General features: G+C 37.0%; 1 protein-coding gene across 1 annotated transcript in view; it reads right to left on the bottom strand.

Annotated features, from left to right (window-relative positions):
* The window catches only part of col6a1 (collagen, type VI, alpha 1), a 64,776-nt gene that overhangs the window by 22,298 nt on the left and 22,235 nt on the right, over positions 1-20,243 (bottom strand). The window contains exons 14-24 of the mRNA XM_015359273.2: positions 19,953-20,006; positions 17,714-17,776; positions 16,441-16,503; positions 11,691-11,744; positions 11,059-11,094; positions 10,433-10,495; positions 9,554-9,616; positions 6,958-7,020; positions 6,296-6,358; positions 3,862-3,912; positions 3,583-3,618 (exon numbers count right to left, since the gene is read on the bottom strand). Of these exons, the coding sequence (XP_015214759.1) occupies positions 3,583-3,618; positions 3,862-3,912; positions 6,296-6,358; positions 6,958-7,020; positions 9,554-9,616; positions 10,433-10,495; positions 11,059-11,094; positions 11,691-11,744; positions 16,441-16,503; positions 17,714-17,776; positions 19,953-20,006 (609 nt within the window). The remainder of the gene's footprint in view (positions 1-3,582; positions 3,619-3,861; positions 3,913-6,295; positions 6,359-6,957; positions 7,021-9,553; positions 9,617-10,432; positions 10,496-11,058; positions 11,095-11,690; positions 11,745-16,440; positions 16,504-17,713; positions 17,777-19,952; positions 20,007-20,243) is intronic.

Genomic DNA, 20,243 nt, shown 5'->3' with positions numbered 1-20,243 from the left:
TAAACTTAAATTTGAGTAGAAAATGTAGTTGGCCTTCTTGGTGTAGTTTGGACTGCAGTACAAAATTCCTATCCAAGTTGTCTGTAGTGTCTGTAGTTGTATTTCTACCTAATCTCTCTTACAGTGTGCTTGGCTTAAAACAAGAAAAATAGGTGTGAAATAAACTTACATTTTCTATCTAATTGACTTAATTATTGGTTTAACTTTCAATGCACCACCTTTTCCTACTTATTTAGGTGTTGAAGCTATAAAAGACCTGCTGGACTATTGCCCCCAGGACTTGAGTTCTGCACATTTGGATAATGTCCCAGAAGTTTCCTGTGAAGCCTGGAGTTAATTCTGTAGTGAAGTCTGTAGTTTAAGAGGAGCAGTTTGAAAACCGAGAAGAAAAAGTAGCTCAAGATTCATACAAGATCTTTAATCTTTTCTCATATTTGTAATTCTGTTGTCCCTGGTCCCTACTTGTTTTTTCAAGTGAAAAAAAGTAGGTCAGATGGTAGTCTTGATCATGTTTGCCAGTTTGATTGCCTAAACTGTTTTACAATAGCAGTGGTTAGATATTTAAAAATAGGTCAGTAGATTCTTCTGGTTTAAGGAAAAGTCTGATGATATCTGCGATGTGTAGATAAGACTGAAACTATTTTTCAAAACATTCAATCAAGAAATGGGTCAGGGATCCATTAAAAGAGAAATGACATATCTTTAATTTTTAATGTAAGTGCCCAAGCGATGATTCCTAGCCACATCTGCAATTGACTTTTATCTCTCAGAGCTTGCCCCATTAATGAAACCTGTACAATTTGTAATTCCATCAAGTATTTCTAAATAAATACGTTGTGATTTTCTAAGAAAAAGTACTGTAATTCAGACAGCCATTTTGTTTTACTCTCTCAGGGAAGATGACTGCTACGTTTGGAAAGGATTATCTTAACAAGTTTTCAACAAAAGCTGTTGGGGCACTTTTCTGCCTTCCTACCCAGTGGCTGATTTAATTGGATAAACAGTAACCTCTAGAGGATAGGTATTCTCTCTACATTATTCTTTTTTCATATCTAAGGTCAGTACTCTCCCAGTCATGCTTAAATGAGAGTAAAAACTAAAAAAAGTTATACTGTAGTCTAGACTGATGTGTGGTCTGAGAAAATACAAAAATGGGTATAAAAGTATTACCCTTTATTTAGTTTTCCATTAAATATAAAAAGAGGCTTTACTTTCACATTGCTGATTTTTTCCTTATAACAATTCAGCAGATGAGCTAATTAGCTAATTCATTGTAAGTTTTCTACACAGAATGTATATAATGTCTCACTGATGGCTTTTGGAATAAAATAGCTCCTTTTCTTCTCTTTCCTACAGACAAACTGGAGGTAACAAAGAGGATATTGAGAAATAGATGACTTATTAATTAGGGGTGCTAGAGAGACAAAGAGATAGATATACAGCAAGGGCCACATGGAAATGAATAAACAGGATAAAGATTTACATCATGGTGTTTATGTGTATATAATATGTATGTGGTTTCAGTGTGTATGCTTATGGTATGGAAGTCATTAGTTCACCAGCAGATTTAGAGAATCAAATTTTCCAGTTTGATTTTTATGTAGGGTGTGTTTCTTTCCATGCACATATATCACATACAGTATGTTCTATTAATATATTTAACCATTAGAAAATGGATAGTTGGTCTCTGTTTTTCCAGTACAGAAAAATTGTTTTCTTAGCGACGATTAGGGCAGAGTATAGGTGCAGCATTTTTGTCTGGGTAGTAGAATGCCGAAAGATCGCCCAGCAAAGATAGAGAAGGGAATAGAGGGATGCTTAATTCAAAAGATAACTGCTGAACGTCTGGGCAAAGCCAGATGGCATGGATGTAATAACATTACTCATAGTAATTACCGTACATTGTGTGAATCAGTATTGGTAATTATATTAAATGTATTTTTGCAGATTTCTTGCAGAGAGGAATGTTTTCAAAAAGACAGTTGAATTAATGTTAGTTTAGAGTTTATACAGTTTAAATTCATTACAATTTTTTTCGATAAGTGGAGGAGATTGGAGTGTGTTGCTCCATTTTTGCTTTGATCTTAATTTTAAGTTGAAAATATTATAGATATTGTTTTCCCTCAGTACCGTATCCCTGGACCAACTTTTGAAAAATAAAGAATGTGATTTTCTGAACAATGCTGCAAATGCATAATGCCCTTTTGTTTCAATGGACTGAAGACATATCGGTGAATTTTCATAAGGGGATTAAGGGGATATGATGAAATCTTTGACCTTTTTATATTAATTCTCTAGCTGGCTGTCAGTTGTACCAATTTTTAACAGTTGTGGTGGTTAACAATTTTTACTTAAAATGGTAAATCTCTGATAGATACTTCCCTGCATTCAGCTTGCTCTATTTTTTGTCCATATTTTATTGTCCTGGTAGGAATTCAACTATTTGGTTGGATATGGGTTGACAGACAGCAATGAAGGCAATCAAGGGCCTTAAGGTGTCCATAAGCTTAGTTTGTGTGTGGTTGATAGCTTTATTCTTTTCCAATAAAACTTTGTTATGATAGAGCTGAGTGTGTTAAACCAATTGGCTGTGAGTTGAATTGTAATCCCTATGAACAGGTCATTAATTTTGGGTAGTATTGCCATCCTGACTGTGGCAATAATTCCAGTGATTGAAAGAGGTAAATTCATCCAGCAGTTTAAATAATCTTTGATTGTTTTCAAGAGTGAGATAAAATTGAATTTAAACAATATAGCTAGGTTGGTGGAGATATTTTTGTGATGTTGCTTTAATTGAAAGCATTGGATTTTGAGCTGTAGCATTTCAGTCATTCCCACACAGGAGTAACATTACACGTTTATTCCAATTGATAGAATAATTACATATACTTGAGTAACGACTGATAGGTTTAGTGATACCTGGCACTGCTTTAGTTGGGTTTTGAAAGTACAGTAATACATCATGTACATTAAGGCTGATTTTAAGTTTTGTATCATTTATTTTAATACTGGTAATATTGTGCCAGCAGCAATTATATCTGCCAGCAACCATATCACCCTGCAACTAACCAGCAACCCACTGAAGCTAAGCAGGTGTGAGCCTGGTCAGTACCTGGATGGGAGATCTCCTGGTAAAAACTAAGGTTGCTGCTGGAAGAGGTGTTAATGGTGCCAGTAGGGGGTGCTCCCCCTGCAGTCTGGGTGGGTCCCACCCAGACTGGGTGACCCACCTTAATTTAAGATAACAGTAAAATCTTGACTGATTGATTTGTAGAATGTGTTAAATGTGATGGAATAGCTCAAATAATGAAAGTTCATGTTATATTGGCTGTTCATGCACTGTTTACTTAGGATAGTTATGTTTCAGTTTAATTAAGGCTAATGGAGACATTTTAGTAAATTTCATATACTCCTTAAAAACAGAAGTGTTTCATGGCACAAAAGTAGCAAAGAAGCATTCTAGCACCTAATAGTCAGAAGATGTCTAAGACTTTTGCACAGCATTGTAAATATGGATAGGGCTTTACAAATTAATTTTTCTACTAGAATCATGGTATTTGAAAAACATAATTGAGGACTTACTTCTAATCCTTGTTCTCCTCTACGTCCTGGATAACCCTGAGGAGAAAAAAATGCTCATTTAAATTATTATTCTCTAAGGATTTTTATAGGAAATACTCAGGCTTTCATAAAATTTCAAACTTGTCAAATGATAAATCTAACACTCAGAGGTGAACGTCATCTACTAAGATGACGCAAGAAGCTAGGAGACTCAAGCAAACAAGAATCTATCATCAAGCAACACGTTTAAAATTTGATATAAGGGCGCTGCAGTTTAACCCAAGGCAAACAAAATTTTACCTGGAAGCCAGGGAATCCTTCTGTCCCAGTGCCTGGGGAACCATCTTCTCCCTAACATTAATGAAAATGTATAAAGATTTTCAAGAATCAAGATAATGCTCACATATTCTTTACTCCCACAACAGCTGTTATAGTCCAAATTCATTTTGCTAATACAGGTATCTAATGATCAAAATTGCAGTTGGACACATTTTTATGAACACAATTCCATAAAAAATAAACAAAAATAAATTAAAACCCAAGAGGCAGGATGAAGAACCACCCTAATATTCCACAGCTCTTGCCTCTTAAGATGAGAAAACTCAGATAAATTTAGTTTTATCTAAACTTATTTCAGTTAAGAAAGTATCATGTTTCTCTTCCCATTGAACTAATAAATAAAATAATATTCACTAAGTGGACTACCCTGTTAAGATAAACCAGTGATAAGCAGTGTTTGATTTCAGTCACATTCAAAAACAACTAGACTATTTTATTTCATAGAGCGTGTTAATTGTGTGAAAAAAATACTTCTAGAGTGAATGTTGTTGTTCATGAATGAAAAAAACATGTTTTCTCAATAGGGTGGCATGGTGGCAAAGTCGTTATGACTGCTGCTTTGCACCTATAGGGCCCTGGGTTCAGTTTCGGACCTGTGTATGCCCTGCAATGGTCCAGTGTTCTGTCCAGAGTGGATCACGCCTTGTGGCTGTTGCCTAACTGGATAGGCTCCTGCCACCTTGAATTGGATGAAACGGTTAGAAAATGAGTGGATGGATGTTTTCTCAATAAACAACACCGAGTGCCTTGTATTCATAAAAAGTATTCAGACTCTTACATGGTTTTCACATCTTATTACTTTAGAACTCACAGTCATGACACTCCAGAAGTAGCTATTAATATTTGTTAAGGAACAAGCAAACGTTTATTCCATGCTGAAAAGAGGAGAAAAGAAACACAACATTTTGGCTGTGGAACCTTCTTTATCTGAAAAAGGCTCCACAAGCCTTGAAACAAAATGGAATAAACCATCACTTTGCATCCTATACATGCTGATGCAGCAACCTACTTAATATTTGTTATATACAGTACCTACTTCAAACATTCTAAGCAAAATAGAAAGATAAAATGCAAAAGTCATGCAAGGCTGTATAAGTATTAGAAATCTTTGCTGTGGAGATCCTAAATTAAACTATTTTAATGTATTTATTTATTTAAATAAAATTACCTTAACAAACCACACAATTACTGTAGTTAAGTGGCCTTTCTCTGTAACTCTCAGTAATAATGGTTCACAGACCTGCTTTTGAATGACACCTCAATTGGGTAGAAAATATTAAGTAGAGATTTAATCATGAAAACCAAGGATCTTTCAAAAAACATTCAGGATTGAAGCTGTAGAAAGGCACAGACTAAAAGAAGGGTATAAAAAATTTAAAGACTCTTTGTGTGTCTTTGAGGTGGTGATTTTGATCATTAAGAAGTGGAGAACACCTAGACTGCCTAGTGAGCAATCTAGGAGGAAACTGTTTATGGATGCCATGGTGAGAGGCCAAGGGTGAATTTGAAAAAGTTACAGAGTTCAGCAGCTGACATACAGTAGGAGAAAAAGTCAATGGGTGAACTCTATTACAGTCACTTCACAAAAGAGGTATGTATGCAAAGCGTTGCATCTGAAGAAAAAACAGCATACTGTATCCTTCAGTCAACACCAGAACTACTGTCAAATATGGAGGCAGCAGCATTAAGTTATAGTTTTGCTTCTCATGACTGAGACTGTGGAAAGATTTGTGGAAAACCTTGAAAACTTTTGTCCAAGCAACTTGAAAAAAACAGCCAAGAAGAATGGGCAAAAATGCAGTATACAAGGCAGGGTACAGTCAGGACGGGACACTAGTCCATTGCAGGGTACACACAGACAAAGACACAAACACACACACAAACACCAGGGTCAATTTTCCCAGAAACCCATTAACCTACCAGTATGTTTTTGGACTGTGAAAGGAAACTGGAGCACCCAGAGGAAAACACAGCAAACAAAGGAAGACCATACAAACTCCACGTGGATAGCACACTAGGTCTGGAACAAGGCAGCAGTGCTATCCATTACATCACCATACCGCACTATAGTGCCTTTAATTTTTCATTCAAACACACCTTTTTAAAAATGGACCTGTGTACTTCAAAGAGGTAAAACATAGTTTCTGCAAACTACATATTTGTCTGTGTTGGACTTACTCAACCTTATAATTTTGTAAATAATTACTAATCAAGTCTGTAAAACATGCAGACTAAATAATTTGCATGAGTGAATTTTTCAAGCTGTCATTCTTTTGATTTTGATTTTACAATTTTAAAATTTAATTTTTAAATTTTAAATTCAGTTTTTGATTTTCTTTTTCTTTTCCGTTCATCTCTGGCAAGCTTTTGGTGTGAGGCCTATTCTGATACTTACTCTTTGTCCCATCAGTCCAGGATCTCCAGGGGTGCCTTTGGGACCTCTTGTTCCTTTCAAGCCCTGAAATAAAAATGGTTAAGATACGTCTTAAGCTAAAAAAAGTGATTTGGAAGTCTGTTTCACTTCTAGAAAAATCACAATTTGGAAAATCTTGGAACTGAAAAGCAAGACATTTTTTAGACACCTTTAACAAGTAGACTTAGCCCTGCTGTTATTGGAAATATCTTGACATCAATATGAGAATTTGTATTATTTGAATGTGATTTGATTTATTTTTAAATATTAAATTTTAATATTAATTTTAAATATTCTAATATTTGGACAAATGCAGACAATATTTCTATTAATTATTATTATTAATAACAACAGTGTATTATAAATTCAAAATATGGAATGACATTATAATGGCAACATTTTCATCAAAGAAGTCAACCCAGTGGATAGGGCTGAATAAAATAAGGACTTATTTGTCCAAATTCAAGCAGAACAGTGGTGTCTGAAAGACACTCTAAGGCCTTGTTGTAGAAATGAAGGCCTTTGAAGAAAAGTATCTGGTTCCTGTTTCCATGACATACTGTATGATGTGTTTTCATTCCAATCAGTTCACACGATTTAAAGAGGATGTAGGAGGCTGTGTAATGTTTTTTTTAATAACTTACCTCAGGTCCTGCAGGTCCCTCATCTCCCTTGTACCCTTTTGGTCCTAGGCGACCAGGTTCACCCTATAGCAGAAAGGAAATATTCCTTTATAAAACAGGTATTTTACTAACAGTACTATGAGCAGATTTTTATCCTTTATTATCTGTTTGTTTTTAAATGCAAAACATTTATTTTGCCTCAGCTGCATAACATTAATTGTTGCTATGGATCCTAAGATGATAATGGAGCAGACAGTTGAAGCTGTTGGTTGAATGCTACTGTATACTGTATACAGTAGCTCACCTGAATTAATGATCTCTGAATGGTCAATTAATGCTTATAGTTGTCAAGGCCTACAGTCTCCAATAAAAAGTACCACAGAGACCCCACATGTATCTAAACCCCATGCATAACGAGCCCTGTGTGTAATTTTTAGCAGTTTTTATAATGCCAAACTTAATCAATAAAAACAAACTTTCTTTCAATCCATACTCAATTCAAACTGTTTTTCTAGTTTTCACTGTCGACCTTTGTCTGTTCCTTCTGTGGACTATTTAGCACTGGTTTATATTTTATATATCCAGTAGTAAAGGAGATTAATTAACATTTAAAACACACATCAGTGTCTTACATTGCACCGTCTGTTTTGGGGGTAGTTGACTGGTCTCACAGGAAATAATGGCGTTCTAACAATGTATGGATACATTATATACACACACTAGTGCTAAGATTATTTTTAAACTCACCTTGTCTAAATAAACAGCTAACTTAAGATGTTTACTTTAAGTAATGAATTTTATCACCTGTATAGGTCCACTGTTAATTTAATTAAAATTAAAAAATGAGTTTTTGTTTTTTAGAGGGAGTGTGTAAGAATGGAGTAATACAGTTCTCAACTTACATAGACAAAATAAACCCAGAAAATACCATAGTGGGAGAGCTGCATGTTTTTAAGAATAACACCTGATGATAAAATTCTGTTTAAAGGTCATAACGCTCGAGGGTTATCGCTATGGTTCCTTTCTCTCTTTTCTTCCTGTCCGGATATCAATGTTGAAATTTATACCTACAGTAAAAGCTTTACTAAACATTTGGTACTTTTGTATTGAGACTTTTGTATTAGTGTTTTCACATATAAAGGTGAACCTAGTTGTCTACTAGGCCAAGTGTACCCAATTACAGTGATTACTATTCCTTACAGACCTTACAACTTATTGTTTGAGAAACTGTTGTGATAATGTGAATTTTAATTAATGACTGTTAACATTTATTTAATCACACAATTGCTAGCAAGATTTAAATGCTATAGCACAAAGTCCCTATATCTCCTTATATCTCTATATCACGGTTAACAGGAGAGTTTACAGAATCATATGAATAACAACCATATGTTGCTCTCACTCTTGTATCTGACACTATAGCTTTTGTCTAAATTTTAAAATTATCATAAAAGTTTTTTATCACATGATCTGTTTCCTGTTTTCCTGTTATTTTCCTCAGACGACAGAATATTATATTTCTCTCCATTGGTGTAGTGAAAAATAATACATTTTCATTTCAAATTTATTTTCTTTTAAATAGCCTTTTCGCTCTATTGATAGCTTTCACTTCAGCTTTTGAATCATGTTAAACTATTTTATTAAAATGTATAAACTATCACACATACTGTACATAATAAATGAGACATCAGCTACAGTGTAATGCAAAAGAAAGAGTCAGCTATGATCAAAGTGATACACATTTCTCTGTAGTAAAAAGACTATGATTGATATGATTTAGAAGTATTCTCCAGTTTAAGGTAACTTTCTAAAAAACACAAAACTAAAAACAGAGGTCTGTTATTGGCAAGCTAACGAACAGAAAATAGAGAGATCCAAAAGATCTATTTGTTTCCTATTAACATCATTTGTTTTATTTTTATAGTGATTTTTTAAAATGTATTTATATTTGTAACACAAATTATTCTCCATACCACAAGATAAATCTCACCTCCGCATTATATGCTGTTATTAACAGCCTGTGCCTTAAAAGCATTACATTTCCTCCATTTTTATTATCTGATATGCTTGAATATCTTTCAGTAACCACTCAGTGGTAACTAAAAAGAGTGCCAAAAACTCTGAGCATAAACATCTGTAAATGTGTGATAAAGTTGTGATGTTATGTTATAAACTAATACATCTGTAAATGACAGCAGCATTTTAACTGTTTTCAGTTGAACGCATGAAAGGAATGCAAACATATTTTATTAAAATCTACTTTGTTGGTAATTGCTCACTTCAAAACATAAATGATTACTCAAAAGACATGCTGGTATTCCTGACAATTCTGGTAAAGTTAGTCATTTAAAAGCAATAAATGAAGCAAGTATTGTTAAATAAATCTCCCATTTCAAAAACCACCACACAACAAAATCCAACATAATTAATTAATAATACCCTAGCTGTGAACTGTTGAACAGGTTTGGTAGAACTTCCTCACAGACACACAGAAGCCTGTTTCACTCACTTATTCAATGAATAATAGGACTATACTCTAACAGGCTAAAGCGCAGTGTTTAAAGAAGAAGGGCTGTACTTACAATAGTCAATTAGTTTTGTAATAGCAGTCTCTTACCGGGTCTCCATTTATTCCCACTGGTCCCTCACGCCCTGGTTCTCCTGGGTTTCCTTTTTCACCCTAGGTAATACAAGGAAGTAAAATAAGTTCATTGTAGACATTTCAATGACTAGCATTTTGGAACAATAACCCTCTCCTAAAACATCTATTTCTTTGATTGCTCAAACACACTCACCTAATGCAGACAATATAGGTCTCCACCCAAAATATAATAATAGTTTTTCATTACTGATGGGCATGTATGACATATTATATATTGAATGAAATTGGAAATGTGGAGATTTGGGGAGTCTGGGCAGTGCTTTCCATTTTAAAGGTTGTTGCTCTATCTACATTATATACTGCACACTCACTTTCATAAAGACCAAATATTTTGGGGGGTGTTCTCAGATTGTATATGATAAAGGTGCCACCAACTTATAACAATATGGTAATTGTTAGGGTATCCCCCTCCAAAAAAGGTGGGCACTCATGAAATTAGACTGGTGGTCTACCCTAGGTTTGTGAGTGATGGCATTACACAAGCTTTCCACACAAGTGAAGTTCCTCTGGGGCCAGTATTTGTGAAAGAAGACAGGAAAAGATTGGCATTTTGTGCCTTTTCACATAAAATATGCACATACATTCATAGCGAATTATTCTATATATAAAAAAAACTAAAAAAATTAAAAATCTAAGTAAGTGCAAAGTACTTAATCACACATTGCTAGTGCATTCCATTTGACAACTGTGTTGCAGAGCTGAAATAGGGTAATGAGTTCAATTAGGCCATTTGCCATTTTCTGCAATAACATTATGAGAGCACAGTATAATTTCATTTTTGAGGAGGGCTTCATTTTTCCTTGAAATAATGGAAAAGGAAAAAGACAAACTCACAGGCTCTCCTCTGGGTCCCCTGACTCCTGGACGCCCCTGTGGTCCATTCTCCCCACGGCCACCCTGAGAATTAATCATGACTCAGATTACAAGACAAAAAAACAGCCTTATCTTTCCTATCAATCTTACTCCCTAGTAAGTTATTCATGTTATGACAGCTGGTTTTTGATATGTTGCCATTGTGTTGTTTCTCTCTCAGTAAAGCCAAATTTTAGCATACAACCCAAAAGCTGTGTGCTGACAAAATGAGATTTCACAATGAGTTTTAGTATCACACCATCACATTAATTAAATCCCTTTGAATATGGAAACAATGATTCTAGCAAGTGAGGTCTCTGCACATTTCACATGTAAGAGCATAAGGTTAAATTAGGGGAAAATAACATCACTTACACTGAGAGCATCCATTCTGCTGTTTTTGGATTCACAGGAAAAGGCTGTTTTGTAGTTTTAAATATGCTTTGTAACTTTAAATATCTAAAACACTTCATTTGTTTCTCAAATGGTAATGAATTAATAATATACTTTTACATTCTGATAGGAAGAGAATGAACCAAATGTAGGAGAGACTTTACAGACTTAAGGAGGGATACTATTTACTATCTATTTTTTAAATTGAACTCTACCTTTTCTCCAACCTCTCCATCTGGACCAGGTTCACCCTAAATACATGAAACACATGTTAGATTAATTGGAACTCTTCAGATATGAGATAAGATGTATATGTTTTCATTATACATTTAATCTTTCTCTCTTTGTTAACATCTGGCTATCAGGGGACATATTACAAGTATTCAAAATCCTCAGATTTTATATCCAATGAGTTATGGGAATGTGAAAGAAGCTACTCAGCCATGTTGTTGATGCTTATACCCTGGCTTATTTCAAAAAGCTACTTTTAACTACTACAGTAAGTAACAAGTAACAAGATGAGACTGAATGACCTCTCTTTTGTATTTGTTTTTATGTTCTTATCAAATAATCTAAAATCATACAAAGCATATACACAAGCAGAGTTGCTCGGTAACAATGCAAAATATCATAATCTGACAACTCATTAAAAAATGCTATCATTCACAATAATTATGGTATGTAGTAGTTCAGGTAGGTAGCTGTGTCAGCATGTGTAGGCTGCAAGGGAACAAGTAATAGATTTCTCCATGCTGAAAAGAGAAGAAAGAAATGTTTCGGCCGTGGAGCCTTCTTCAGGTGTGAGCACCTAATTATGGTATGGATCACATCCACAAAGACCACTTACGTCATCCCCTCTTTCTCCTTTCTCGCCATTACTTCCTTTTGGTCCTGGCAAACCCTAAATAAAACAAAATACCGGGGATCAGGTTTAAACAAGGATGCAAGGATGGAAGAAATGTAATATATTAAGTGTGCTTTCTAAAGCATCCAAATTTAAACTTGACATTTCTCTTTCCAATATATGATAGAAACCAATAGGTGGTGTTCTAGGGGAGAAGCGGGGGGTGCTCCACCCCTTCCTCTATCATTCAATTATCTCTTTCCTATTTAAACTCTAACTCTGCTAACACACACATCTAGAGTTTAATTCAACTTACTTGAATTCGGAATGCTAGACCTATAATGGCTCGAAGGCCTAATTCTCCATTATCTCCAAACTGCCTTTCTGTCCTCCACCACCTTGAAGATTCTCCACACCGTTTGTTTTCCGCTGTTTCGCCATCTCGACCTTCTAATTTTCAACCCAATCCTCCTCTCCCCCGTCGCCGGTGCTTCTGCTTCTCCCATCCAGCCTCTCGCATTACGTAGTTCAAAACACCACCGCACCACCTCGGATATGCCAACGCGTCTCTTTTACAAGGACTGTTTTTTTCCAAGGTTCCTCAGATCACTGTTTGACGGATGTATTCCTATTCCTCCTCACTCGCACCGTTTAGCCCCTTTTTTCTACTTTTATGCGATTTCTTTCCAGCTCACCCAGTCCTCCATCCTTCTCTTTCTACAGCAGTACCTGCAGCTCCACCTTCTCTCAACTCTCCAGTTCCGCCTCCTCCTCCACAGCTACCCAGCTCTTTCTCTTTCTCTGCAGATTCCCAGCAGCTTTCTCAAACTCTCAAACCACTTTCTCGCTCTGTAGCCGATATTAACTCCCGTCTGTCCAGGCTTAAAAATTCCCTTCATTCAGCTCTGCCTCTTTCAGCCCCACCCATCTCCAGTCTCTTTTTTTATCCCCCACCCTCAGTACAGACAAAGCCTCAGACTCTAAGCTGCTCTCAGGCCACCCTCACTTTCGCCGCCAAATCCTTGAAGGTGAAGATGTCAATTACGTTTCTCTCATCTTTGATCGCAATTACTTAGCAGTGGAATCTGGAGATCTCCAGTTGTTCTAAATCATGGAATCATAGAAACTTAAGAAGAAGAAACACGTCTTCTTAAGTTTCACTCTTGGCAATTTAATTTTGAATTTCTCCAATTTTCAGGGATGCCATCTGTTCTTCCCACCCACTCTGATGCCACTAGTGGACTTCTACTGCTTATCTTTGTTTGTTAAAGTGGCCCTTTATTTTGCCTAATTAAATTTTCAGTTTGAACCGATTTCAATCAATTTATTTTTTATATAGCGCCTTTCACAACAAGGTTGCCCCCAAGGCGCTTAACAATGCAAGTAACCATACATTTTGTGAATACAGAACAGAAGACCAGAAGACAACAGAAGAGAAGAACCAAAAACTCCTTAGTAAGGAGAAAAATAACCTATAGGAGTCCAACTGGCTACCCAACACCTTTGGGCATGCTACCAGTATATAATTAAAAAAAAGGAAATAAATGAATGAGGGATTAATTCGCATTAATTTGTAATTTATCCACTCTTCCTATCCTAAGGCACGCCCCCTTTTATATATTCATAACCTAACGGTCTCGCCCTCTCTAGAGTGATTCGTCCTGTTGTTCCAAAATGATTCTCTTCTTTCTTCTAAGTACATACACCCATTTGTATTCCCATCCTGAAACGCACCCTTCAGGATCTTCGTTCCCTTCTTGTTAACTACCTTCTAGATATTCTTCAACATGTTTCAACTGGCCCATTTTCAATTCCATCTTATTCTTGTCCCAATATTCCTTCCTCTACTCCTGAGCTTGAGATGATTGGCACCTTTATTCAAGCTGATCTCCATAAGGTTTTCTTGGTGGCTCCTTCCTAGAGTCTCCTCTTTGTCATTCTGGACCACCCCTTTTGGTATTGGTTTTATGTAAGCTTTCCAGCAGAAAAGCCCTATCATTTAGATATGGTTAAATTCGCAGCTCACCTTCCACCCTCTTTTTTCATAGAATTCTGAAATTATCACTAATATGATTTGCTATCCTATTCGGCACATTAAAATTATGATATCTGCATTATACCTCAAGCCAAATCTTTCTCCCATCTTCTCGCTTTCTACAACTGTTGTCTCTTAATACCCACGTTACTACATCGGCTGACACTCGGATGGATATGAGACTGTGAACCTCTACTCCGTCTTCAGAACTGCTAATTTCTTCTACAAGAATTGGTATTCTACTCTGCATGACCTCCCCCTTCTAATGCTTTTGTTAGTCTTTCAGTAATATTCAATGTTCAGTGGTTTTCGCTCTCTCCCTGTATAATCGCCAGCCCTTCTAGAGCTCTACCCTATTGTTGCTGCCATCCATGTCTGTGATACCTCAGGACCAGTGATCAATCTTATTTCTGATATCAAATCCACTACTTCCATTACCGATAAAGGAAGATCCTCTTCCCCTAATTTCAAGTTTCCTTCGCTGTCTCACCTGGATTTCCTTCAGCTCTAGCGAAGCTCACCTTCCTGGCCTTTCCAATGCTACAACCAATGCTATTTACAGTTACCCAAATCCTTCATCCTCATACCCATCTCAGCTTTTTTCTGCTTCAGGTTCCGAGTTCCACATTCTTTTGTCGTCTAGAATCAAATCTCCACCCAGCTTCAATGGACATGTTACTACATGCTTTAGCCCCATCTGCCCACACAGCCTACTCTTCTGCCAGGACTGCACACTCTACCTATCCCCCACTCCACCGGCTGCCTTTTATTTCCATATTAACCTAGCTCTTCTCGCTGTTTTCCAAATGCAACAGAATCTTACCTCTGGGATTAAGCTCTCCCTCACATTTCAGTCTCTTTAATGTCCTCACTGCTTTCTATTCCAGCACTCCATCTTGCACTTCTTGGAATCCAGAGACAGCACCTCTAAGTGTTCCTTCCAGGAAGCCTGTCTCCTCCAACATTCTCCGCTTATTACCCGAGACAAGGCCATTTTACCCCTTCAAGGATGCTTTTATGGATGCAATGTGTTTGACTGCCGCAGATTCTAAGAGCCACAATTTACCAGTTTGTCTGTATTCCGTTTTCCAAAATTGAGTGACTTGACAGCCTCTCGCTTTTTCTTTGCTCTTCAAACTGATCCACTTTGTTGTGGATACTTCAGCACCCAGATACATGTTTTCTCCTCAGTTGTGAGTTTCAATCTCCAACACTGGTCTCAACTCTCAGTTTACACTCCTCGTTTCCTCAGAATTGGAGCTGCCATCTCCACTGCCCAAGCTATCCCGGATATTCAACTTATTTAAACAACGGGCCAGTCGTCCTACTCTGCAGTCCACCTTTACATCAACACCACTCTCTTAGGCATTTCAGCTACTCATTATCAATTGCTAGTATGCCCGGAGTGGGGCTGTCTGTTCCGCCGGGGCCACCAGAGGTTTTCCCCTAAATTGGCACAAAGGGTTTTTTTCCTCTCCACTGTGCGTTCAGGCTCACACATAGCCTCTTCACCTTTCTTTCTTGTTCTTTTCTCTTGTTTGTTGGCACACACTTTGTCTGTCCTCACGGGTGTTAGAAGGGAAAGTGTTGGTCCGGGGTCCATCTTTGTGGGGTAAGTGAAGCTCACTTCCCCAACCTCAGGATGACAGTGCCACCTTCACCTTTTCTGGGGTTCTCAAGTGTCAGCCAGAGGGGACCCCTAGCCACATTATTCTCAGGAACTAACTAACTAATTATTGTTCCCTCGGTCCCCCAAGGGCTCATCCTAGTAGCGAGGCAGCGCCTTAAAGCGACTCTCCGGAAGTCAGGGACTTCTTTCACTTTCTTCTTGAGCAGCTTTTTCTTCATTCTCAACCCCTCGAGCAGCGCCTCTTAAAGTGATTCCTCCAGTCAGGGGTTCTTTTTCTTCCCCCTTAAGGGATTCGTTCCTAGTTCTGTGGCAGCGCCTCTCATGCGACTGTCAGCGAGTCAAGGGGCTATCTCTTCCTTCCTATCCCCTGAGGGCAGCGCCTGGTCGTGAGGCAGCGCCTCTCAAAGCGACTCAGCGAGTCAAGGGAGTCTTCCTCTTCCTTCCCTACCCCGAGGGTCTAGCTCCCAATAGTGAGGCAGCGCCTCTCTACCGACTCTCCGCAAGTCAGGCGTGTTCATGTTTTCATGCCCCGGAGGCTGCCGAGTCAGCCAACCCAGTCGGCCACCAGGGTTCCCCCGTGCAGTCTGGGTGCTCTTTTCTCTACTTTACTAACCCCTGCTTCTCCTCTTGAATTGTTTTTGAAGAATTCAGTGTTGTATGGTAAGCTGTGTTGTGTGGTAGGGCACACAGTACAGTACATTTTCAACCCATTTTAACCTGCCAACCCATTAAATGTTCTTTAACTGTCAAGCTAACATTTTTTACCTATTACAGTACAGTACAGAATCAATGTCTTCTATGAGTAGAAGTTTATTCTAGAAAATCTACGTATTGTAAATATCTGTAATGTACAGTTTCGTGGTTGTTTGCCTGTACAAGGCTTTTGTAGTGTTACTGGGTCTTAACATAATACTACACTTCTATACACTATGTTTTATAATAATGAACACAGTTGTATTTCACATTTAAACTATTGTTGAACTGGAAAACAATATCCTACATTTCTTCTTCATTCCATTTTATTCTTCATACTTTAATAAATGTTTGGTGTAACAAACTCCAAAACTAGTAGCCGTCTTTCCTTTTACCTTGACTCCAGGTGCACCGTTGTTTCCAGGTCTTCCCCTAGTTCCGTTTCTCCCAGGCTCACCCTATATAGGAGGATACATTTGGTTTGGTGAGTACAGTATTTATATCCTGTTTGACATCCCGGTCAGTTCCTAGTGATCTGCCATGCAATCTAAACTCTAAAACGTAGCTCATCTTCTTTTATTTTATTTTATATGTCAAACTGCATGTGAATCAAACTGAACTCTGTGAACATGACTGTGCAGTGTCCTCAGTTTGTCAGGTATTTTGGAGTTTATAGCCCACACAAGCAGCAGGCAGACTCCCCATTACAACAGTATGGCCACTCACTGCAGTGGACTGCAGTGGAATGCAGGAAGTGAAATCACTAGTACAAAGTCACATCTAATAGCATGATATTACTCACAGCTACTGCTTCTACAAACACCTAATTCAACCAAATTCTGCCCATAGATCCAAATGAACAGGGGAAAGGTTTAGAAAATACATCTTAGATCCATGCAGCATTTATTTTGGGCAAAATGTCCCCATTTGTGACTATAACATTCTTATCGAAACCCAAGAAAATGAAAACTATAGCCCATGGAAAAATGTTAGTAAATCATACTTTTTCCTATCTTGAATATTAACTGTGTAGTGGGTAGCACATTAAGGTACATGTCCTTTTTGCATATTTTGCAAAACTATTTGCAGTAATAACTCTACCATTGTTGGCTTTTAAGCAATCTATACCATTTTTATATACAGTATAGATGCAGCAGGACATTTCAAAGGCTTCAGGCAAATAATAGGATACAGCCATGTGCATGCAAGTAGTGTGCTTTTTTCTTTTCTAAACAACCAGGAAAAATTGATAGATATTGCCACAACATTACCAATACAATAACACGTTCCATGAAGAGACACTTCCAAATGATTAAATGTAATAATTTTCCTGTCTTTAGTATAAATCAAGAAGCAGTATGTGCATTTTCAGAATAAAATTGTACTGTACATTGACAGCACAACCATTACGGAAGTTATGTTCCTCATTGGATTTTGATTATATCACGATTAAGATAAATCATGTTGCTTCCCAAGGAAAAATATTTGTTTTTAAATGTCTTTTCCTGAGCATCATCATATACCCTAGCTTGATAACTTAAAAGCAAAAAATCCTTTTGAAATTGAAAAACAATACTGATATCTTTTTTAGTGGGATTATCATGCACATAACATATTACTAAAAAGGAGAATACATGAAGTTGAGATCATAATCAGAATCATCCTTACCCTTTCTCCTTTTCTGCCATAGGGCCCAGGATCTCCCTTCGGTCCTGGATCTCCCACCTCACCCTGCAGTTGGGGAAAGAAAAATGTTTTAAAATGACTCCATTTCATCTGTGTATTAGTCCCTTGAAGGGACTTATGCTAACATATGCTAGCAATATTAACTGTATGTTTGTCCACCCAAAACAACCTCAAATGGTTTCTCTTTATAATAGCATAACATTAGTACTGGACTGAAAAAGTAAATTAAATAAAAAAATGTGATGGTTTTTTTGTATAGAAGAAGCTTTCACTGCCTCCAAAACTATTTATAAACATATTTTGTTATTCTTCCTTTTATCCATCGATTTTCTAACTGCTTTATCTAGCTCAGATTGCAATAGAGCTGGAGCCTATCCCAATATCCTTATTTTATTGGACTTGTTTCTTTATATCTTGACTTAAAGCAGCCACTCTTGAACAGAGAATTAATTATTTTTTTTCCAAAGTGGAAAGATAGTTTATCTTTTTAGCTTTTTATTGTTTATATTAATTTTGAGTAATTAAGTTACGTTTAGTACAAATATATAAATATCTCATATGCTTAAATACAGGTATGGGTAACTTTATTTACAAAAACTGTTTGAATGATTGATTGTCTCTGGCTGTCTATATGCCGGACACTGCCTTCAACAGTGCCCTTCTGTAGTCCGTGTTCCCTGCAGCATCACAGTATATATAAGCAGTAAGTCAACTTTGTTACTCTCTGCCTTGTGTTCATTTGCACTCCACTTATTTTTCAAACTCATGTCTTCTTGTTTGTAAAAGTACAACAATTCCAACAACTGTGTGTTGCAAAAAAATTATTTACTATTTAGGATGCAGATCCTCACACGAAAATAGACTTTTCCTGACTGAGAATAAAACAAGCAAAAAGATCAGCAGGGCCAGACATGATACGCTATGCTTTTAGTAGGAGATATTTTCTAATCTGAGAGCTAGAATCTACTTATATGGAAAAAGAGCAGTTAATGATTACAACATTGTTCAAAAGCATTTCTCAGTGAGCTGGATTCAAACCTCAGTGTATCACACAAATGCATCTTGAAATTATTGTGCACAGTGGAAACAGAACTGAAACCAGAACAAACACCTTTTTGCCACCAAGGAAACAGACAAAGAACAAAGTTCAGTTCTAAGTAAAAATAGACCAATAAGCCAGATTTCTATTACTCATAATATTGGGAACACAATATTTAGAACTAAAGGGGATGATCATCTAAAATAATTCTAGGACCACTGTTCTTGCTCATTTATATTAATGATCTTGGCATAGATAGTAAAGTAGTTAAGTTCAAGAACAGTACCTACATTTGTTGAAATGTTGCAGAAGGTAGGTCTTTTTAGGCCATAAAGGCCAAGGGGGGGAGTGGGGGGCAAGGGCCACCATTTTTCTCGACCATCCGACACTGGAGGTGGAGGTGAAGGTGATGTGGTTAGCATCATGCTCCAGCTGGCCTATTACCCCCAGAAGGATTTATCCCCAGTACTTATTTGGAAAGCAGGCTGAGTGACCTGGGAGCCGTCTGGAAGGAATCAGAGCAAGCTACATTGCATGCCCCATCCTGGGATTAAACCTGGGACCTTCTAATCAGGAGCTAGACGCCCTTGCCATCTGAGCTACCACGGCTGCAATGTTGCAGAAGCAGCAGATAAAATTCCAAAAGGTATCTAATTTAAAAAAAGATCAAATTCAAGACTGAACTTGAAGAGGCTACTTATTATTTGCATGTTCTATACAATTCGGAGAACCAATACTGTGTACAAATACAAAGTTAGGATATATTGTATATTTAAAAGCATAGAATTTCAGTTCATCAATTTGTTTGTATTGTAAACTATGTTACAGAAAAATATTGTTGCTTTGGAATCAGTCCAAGATGCATTCCAAGACTGAAAGGAATGTCTCAAACAGAGAAGAGTATGAGGTTAACCATATGGATTTCTTTAGAATCAGGAGTGAAACATGAACTAGGGGACAAAATGGGAAACCGAAGTGCATTTAAAACTGAGAAAAGGTGGTACTGTGTGACACAAGAGAATGTAGAACAAGTTACTGAGCAATGCTGTCAATACCCTGGCTTCTTTGAAGAAACGGTTGGATGAGATCTTCAGATTAATTAGGTACTAACTACCAATATGGGCAACGTGGCTCTCCTGTCACCATTCTTATGTTTGTATGTATTTAAACACACTGACGTACATCAGGTCCCGGAGATCCTTTGCATCCAGAAAGTCCGGGGTATCCAGCCTCACCCTGAAAAGAAAAATATTTATTCACCATGGATATGTTTATTAAAATATTAATTCTATGGATAAAACTCACATGCTGAATATAAATCAATATCAGTTATTTGTCTTTCTTTATATGAGTGAAACCAACTGGAATCCAACAAAATATGCCATATATTTTCTTCACATAAACATTTTTAGTGAACCTTTCTTACAGAAGGACTACTGTATGCTGCTGAAGTAGATTCCTAGGATCCTACAA

Source organism: Lepisosteus oculatus, chromosome 12 (assembly GCF_040954835.1).
Source record: "Lepisosteus oculatus isolate fLepOcu1 chromosome 12, fLepOcu1.hap2, whole genome shotgun sequence".
Classification (NCBI taxonomy): domain Eukaryota; kingdom Metazoa; phylum Chordata; class Actinopteri; order Semionotiformes; family Lepisosteidae; genus Lepisosteus; species Lepisosteus oculatus.
Note: the sequence above shows the minus strand (reverse complement) of the source record. Positions and strands in the feature narration are given on the sequence as shown.